The sequence below is a fragment of the Nanorana parkeri genome, unplaced genomic scaffold (genome assembly GCF_000935625.1).
Source record: "Nanorana parkeri isolate BGI_ZX_2015 unplaced genomic scaffold, ASM93562v1 scaffold3104, whole genome shotgun sequence".
Classification (NCBI taxonomy): domain Eukaryota; kingdom Metazoa; phylum Chordata; class Amphibia; order Anura; family Dicroglossidae; genus Nanorana; species Nanorana parkeri.
The window spans coordinates 19086-26293 of record NW_017309372.1 but is presented as its reverse complement, the minus strand read 5'-3'; the positions used below and the strand labels follow the sequence as shown (position 1 = coordinate 26293).

Genomic DNA, 7208 nt, shown 5'->3' with positions numbered 1-7208 from the left:
AATATATATAAATATTTAAATAAATATAATTAATTGTTTATATAAAACTACTTACAAAAAATGAATTGTGAGCTTAGGTCATAAGTAATGTGCAAAATTACATAATTATATGTTATGTTTGATACCAGTGATCGTAGTTCAACCTTATAAACATCTATAAGAGGTAAATATTAAAGTGCAATTATTAAAAAATGGGCTAGAAAAGGGTCACTCATAAGCATAGATAACCTGAGAACCCTGGTGGCTATATCCGAGCAGTCCTCTACTACACCCCAACAGTGGATAATAAAGCGTAGGGGGTGTGGTTACTTCTCTTTCCTCATGAATAACACAGAGGGAAAAGTTTTGTTGTTGGATTAATTCCAAAGTATCTCTGAAGCATCCCTTTGCTGTCTGACTTCCTGCAGCTTCTAATGCACATTGTGAGAAGCTCGCAGTGTGCTGTGAAATCATAGGAAGTAATCACAGAACAGAAGAGGAGCCGGTACAACTGTGCAAGACTAAAGGGAAGGCCGGAGTTCAGCTTTAACATGAACCCTTACCTCTTGTCTTTACCTCTGTGTATATAATTATTCACATCAGTCTCTGTACAGAGGAGCTTACACTCTAATACACAATGGCACCAGCTGTAGGGGTCCTACAAATCCCAACAAGACATTTATACTAGGGATGTCCCAATACCACTTTTTTAAGACCAAGTACAAGTACTGTCCCCCATGTACTTGCCGATACCAATTACCGATACTTTTCCTCAAAGGGACAGGTGACATTTTTTTTCTAAAACAACACAGACTGATGATTTTAGGACAGTTTTTCACCAGGGCTAAATACAGATATCACCAGAACTGAACACATGTCCCCACAGCAGAACACATGTCCCTAAGGCAGAATAGTATTATGGTTTTGGGGTATGCATTCTGAGAATACATGTCAGCAAAGCAGGATACATTTCCCTAAGGCAGAATAGTATTCTGCTTTGGGGACATGTATTCTGCTTTGGGAACATGTGTTCTGCGAATACATGTCTCCAAAGTAGACATGTGCGATTTGTTTCGTTCCGAATCGAAATTCGGACAAAATTTTGGAAATTCGGAGATTCGGATGTATGCGAATTCCGAATTACAGATTTAACGATTGCAAACTAATACGAATTTCCGATTCGTTTTTTTTGGACGAACTTTCGTTGCAGCAAAGTTACATTTGAGAACAAAAAAAGTTTTTTCCCTCTTAAACGTCACTTTGCTTCAACGAACGAACGAAACGAAAATGAAATGAAAACTAAACGAACGTTCGTACGGATTTCCGTACGAACGAATTCGAAACGAATTGACTTTCGGACCCGAATTACGAAAAATGAAATAAAGCAAAATCCGAATCAAAACGAAACGAAGCTAAAGGAATTTTTTGCTTGTGCACATGTCTACTCCAAAGCAGAATTCCTCTCACCAGGCTGTGTGTCGATCTCACCGAGCGATGTGGACATCTGCAGTGGCTCTGCGGGCACTCCACCTCACCGTCGATGTTGAGACCCGGCATCCCCGGGTCAATGGCTTGTAGCAGGCAGTTGGCACTAGTCTTGATGGTATGCAGATCTCTAATAAACATAAACTAATTTTCCATCCTAGTATAAATGCAAATTACCATGCACTTAGTTTAGATATGCACTGCAAATGCAAATTAAAAGCAAACAGATTCAATGTCCTCAAAGGGTAACTCTGGTTATAACAAAAACAATGCTAGAGTGCCTAATGGAAGAACTCTTTACAACTCCAAATAAAAACCATTAACAACTTTGTCTGAGCTTCTGTAATGGAAGAGTGCAAATATATACGTAAACTCATTGAAGGTGGGATGGTGGAAAATATATACATGAACTGACCTTCTGAAGGTGAAATGTTGGCCATATATATGAACTGATCTTCGGAAGGTCCCCACGTCCAGTCCGTCCGACTTTCTGCGCTGCTGGGCCCCGCCACTTTCGTTCATCGCCCGGCCCAGTCCTCCCCGTCAGTGTGAGGCTCAAACCCTTGCTTCTAGCTCTGAGGAGGTAGTTCCGCCCCCAGGGCAGTCCATGGCAGTGCCTGCGCTGGGAAGGAGGAGGAGTAGATAAAGAACCGGACAGGCACTGCCATGGACAACTATCTGCAGGTCCCCAGCAGGCTCCCGAGGTATCCACAAGCGGGGGAACTCGGACGGCCACTCATTAAGTCCCAACCCAAGTCGCACTCCAATGGAACACACGGCACTAGGGTATGCAGGTGTATGAACTGGGAGTGGGAGGTGCGTTTAGGGTACCATTCAAATGAATGGCAGTGCAACATACCTCCCACACCAGAATTCACAGTAGGTGAGATTGTGTGGTACAGTGCGTTAATCGCACGGTACTATGTGATTAACGCACTGTACTAGTGTGAACGGGCCCTCAAAAACACTGACATTTTAATACACACATACCTACTCCAAAAAATGTTTATAAAAATAAAATGTAAAGGTCCACCTGGTCTCCCCACCTTATGAGAACTGGAATGGATCCTTAGCCTGGGGTCCAGTGTGGGCTGCTGTGCTGTGACGGAGCTCCATCCTTATGTGCATTGCTTGTACAGATCCCTTGCACACCTGTAGAGGTGCCGGAAGCCAGAATGTGACGTCACTCTGGTACAGGCACCTCTACAGGACACGTGAGGGAGCTGTAAGCAATGCATGTATGGATGGAGCTCCCTCGTGACCATACCCCCAGCCCTCAAGCAGACACTCGGCGCCGGGCAGCATATTATGAATGGCTGCTTGGTGCAAGAACTGACAGGGCTGCGCTAGGTGGAGGCTGAGGAGCCTCTCACCTAGAAACGTGGAAGGCATGCGGCGACCCACTTTGGGTCACGACTCACCAGTTGAGAACCAAGGTTCTAGACTGAACGAATTATCATATAAATGTAAGGACTGGCACTATGGGGATAGCAATGGTTACATTTATATGCTTATTCCCGCCTTGTATCTCTTTACTAATATGAATTTAATTAATATGATCTGCATCTCCCTCTAGTGGTCATAATGCTGCATTATCCTCATTCACTTTGTGAAAGAACCCTTTGAAGAACATTCGAACAGAAGAGAAATTACACGAATAACATTACATTTTGCTCCATTCTCACAACAGCTGGCACAGAACGAATGTACAGTATATGGAGTTTCGCTGGACAAATAACATATTCATATTTTTATAAATAGACCCCTAAGTATATACCATGACTTACCAAATCAGAGTTATCAGAAAGGTCAATGAAAGCTTAAAGGGTAAATTTGGTTAGAGTTTTGCATTAATAGATGATTAAAAAAAGGCTGATATTTGTTCTCTGTAGAAATATATAATTCACTTACAATAAAAATAACAATAATATAAATATAAAATAAAATACCGTATTTTTCCGTCTATAAGACGCCCCATGTATAAGACGCCCCCAACTTTTCTTACCCAAAATTCAGAAATCAATATTTTAAATTATATTATGCATCACACTTACCTCTGAGCCAATCACTTTATTCGGCCTCTGTTGCATCACTGGTTTCTTCATCACTTTTAGCTTCAAACATATCAGTTTCTTCAACTTCTGCTGCATCACTGCTGTCTGCTGAGTCACTGTCTATATATACAAGATCATCCTCAGTTCCGTCCATGGCATTGCTGATTCCACATTTCTTGAAGGACTTCACAATCACCTCTTGTTTGACACCATACCATGAGTTTAGAGAGTTTACAGGTTGTTTTTCACTTTCTGACATTTTTATGGTCACAGAATGCTCCGACATTACCTCTCTGGGCACTGCTTACACGATCTCCCCAGCAACAGCTGACGTCAGGTTAAAAAGATTTATGACTGGAGGAGAACTGTTATCTTGTCTCTGCAGTCCGTGAGGCTAGTTTGCAGTGATATCAGCACTTTCAAAACCGCGGCCCCCGTGTATAAGACGCACTTCTATTTTTAGATAAAGATTTTTATGAAAAAGTAGCGTCTTATACACGGAAAAATACGGTACATGTAATGGTGGAGAGGAAAAGCAGACAATGCCAATACAATCTGATTATCGGTGATTTACAGACGTTCAGAAGGGAAGACGTATGATGTACAACGGATGATATGTATACAGTAGATGTGTTTTTACAGTGCTTGTATATTATGTTTCTTCCTCTGCTGGCTCTGCCTCTAGATAGGCAGAGCCAGCTGTCACTCACGCAGCTGGGCGGATCCAGACCTAATTGTCGGAATCCGCTTCAGCTGCGGCGTCTCAGTATACCGCGAGCTACAGCTATACTGAGCTTAGGGGGACGGGAGGACGCTAGTTTGTGACCTCCCGTTACCCTAAGGAAAACTATGGGGAAAACCCCTAACCCCATAGTTCTCCTTTAACTATGAACACAAACAAAAATCTTATTTCTGCATCCCTCGGCTGTAGATCCTCAAATCATCTCTGAATTGGTGCTGACACTGTCCTTTCTTCATTGAGGAACTTGGCCTTGGGACAGCACAGAGTGTAAATACGGCCCTGGTAGTCACAATTCCAAGCTCGCTACTGTGATGGACTACAACCTCATGTTTTGTTTACTAATTTGTATTGAGATTGCAGTCCATCACAGGAGTGAGCTTTGCGCGTTGACTACTTTACAACACACACAAGTAGCCCTCCTCCAGAAGGAAGGACAGTGTCAGCACCAATTCAGAGATGATTGGAGGATCTGCAGCCCAATGATAAACAAAAAGTCCATGAAGAAGGTTATTTTCTGATCCTCCCAAATATCTGCCTATAGATTTATCCCAACTGCAAAGAATTTCACAATTCGTCAGCCGCGCACTTGTATATCTTCAGGTGGGACTGAGCAAAATGAGCCTGGGATCCATTTGTAATGAAAGAATTGCATTGTGTCTGTGCTCATCCTGCTTTAAGGGGAACCTGTTAGTCATTTTAAACTTTAAAAAAGCAAATAGGGCACTCTAAGATGTCTGCAGCTACCTGAGCAAGCATGAAAAGCCTGTTTGGTGCATCCTTATGAACCTTGTTTCACATTACTACTTAAACTCTCTTACTTGAATCTATCTGTCATCCCCCTGTACAAAAGAATTGTCTTAGGTTCTATCACAGAGGGAAGATGGGTGTGTTGGGCTTAGCTTTAGATTGTGGATAAAGTGGCAAATCCAGGGTATGGCACAGGGAGACAGCTAACGTTTTGTCTCTCACCACCCCTCTCCCATACACATCTCCCCGCCTGGCTCTTAGCAAGCAGGGACTCTCTGGCCGGTGTCCCACCCAGCTCCTGTATAAATGGCATCCCTTAGATGCCCATTTTCATGGGAATGTAGGGACTTTAGGTTAGATGCATTTTTTGTGTTTTTCCCCCAGTTTTTGTATTTTAGTGCACTGCCTCTTTAAGAGTATCCAACGGTGGATTTTTTCGGCGGAAAAAGACGTTATTTTGGCGGGAAAACATCGCCACGAGAATGGATGTCAGTTGGGATTAGGCCCTATATAAGGAGGTGCCGAGATGTTTAAAATCATCCAGTTGGAAACCCGTTTTGAAGCTTCCCTCCCTCCCTCCCTAGTCGCGGTATTTTTATGTGGTTTGTCACCTCAGGAGAGGGGGACTATTCCCTTGATTAATATATTGCTCGAGTTTCGAAAACTGGGCAATATGGTGGAAGTATAAGAGTTATTGGTTGATTATTAAGATTGGTTATTAGAGTATGATTTAATATTTATCCAATAAAAATGCCGCGGCCAATTAATGCCAATTAAATTAAAAGAGTGTTGAGTGATTATTTATTTAGAGTTTAAATTAAATATAAACATATGTCACATACAGTCCCATGGCACCTGTTGATTTCACTGGTTGCCAGGAGCTGGGCGGGACGACAACCAGAGCATCCCAGGTTGCCAAGAGCCGGCCCAGGAGATGTGTAAGGGCTCTTAGCAACCAGAGTGGGCAGGGAGAGGTATATGTGGGTAGGATGCACACAGTTATAGCATCCACAAAGAAAGAAAGAAGAACTCTGGGCATTTTAAGATTTATTCCTTGCAGTATGGCTACCTCGGGCACCGCAAGACTTAAAGTGATATTAAAGGCAAATTTTTTTTTCATTTCTCCTTTAATGCTCTTACCAAAGGAATGGCAAAGGAGACTGGAGGGGCACCCTTCTATTGTTAGATTGTGTGGCCAGACATAGTTCCCCATCAGTGCTGGACCTAAGGAATAAAGGGCCCACACACACACACACAGCGGTCTCTGCAGCAGAGGAGCTTACACTCTAATGCACCCCGCACCCCCACAGTTTCATGCTATTTTTATACATTTATATAGCTCTGACCTCAGTGCTGTACAGAGAACACTGAGCCAGTCACATTTGTTTCTGTACAGAAGAGCTTACACTTTAATGCAGAATGGCACTGGCTGTAGGGGGACTAAAAATCCCAGCAATACATTATACAGCAATGCAGAGCAGTATATGAATTGGACTCTGGACTTATCAACGCACTGGACTCTGGACCCACTGGAGATCTTTCAGAGCCCACCTGAGAACCCACACAGCCCACCATAGATGCTGCACAGCCCATGGAGACTCTCTATGGTGGGCTCTGCAGGGTCTCAGATAAAACCGCAGCTACTACAAGCAATCGCTTGAATGTAAACAGCCATCTCACTGTTTACATTTTTGACAGTTTCTCCACTCGTGGGCACGCTGAGCGCCGCGCACGAGCGGGGGGAGGGGAAGGATGCCCACCCGCTCCTATATGGTTCCCGTCTGGCCGTTTACCTACGGCCAGCGGACAGGAGGTGGTTAAGGATCATCATCACCGCAACCCCCACCAGCTGGTATAACGTTCCTGACACTTACAAACTTCAATACTCAGTCCAAGAGGCTCAATAGCAACATTAGGCTTACAATGGCGAGTGACCATTGGTCACCGCGTCCATGTGTGTGTCTTTTCTGAACATTCTTCCTTCTGGGACGCTAGACAAAGAGATTTCCCATGGTCAGACGTGGCCACTCTGGCCAACTCATTATTGCAAGCATAAGAGCATCAGCATAAGGTTGCTACAAATCCTCTGGGACTAATATGTAGTGAAGTTTTAAAGTTGGGACCATTTTACTAGCTAGTGTGGGCAGTGGGCAATGGTCATCCTTGCAGCCAGGTGCAACAAATACCCACAGGAACGGGGG

The 7208-nt window shown here is 43.6% G+C and overlaps 1 protein-coding gene across 1 annotated transcript in view; it reads left to right on the top strand.

The window, feature by feature from the left end:
* The window catches only part of LOC108802773 (zinc metalloproteinase-disintegrin-like crotastatin), a 52381-nt gene extending 45516 nt beyond the window's left edge, over positions 1-6865 (top strand). The window contains exon 18 of the mRNA XM_018574632.1: positions 6706-6865. Coding sequence (XP_018430134.1) covers positions 6706-6865 — 160 coding nt within the window. The remainder of the gene's footprint in view (positions 1-6705) is intronic.
* Positions 6866-7208: the final 343 nt, after the last annotated feature.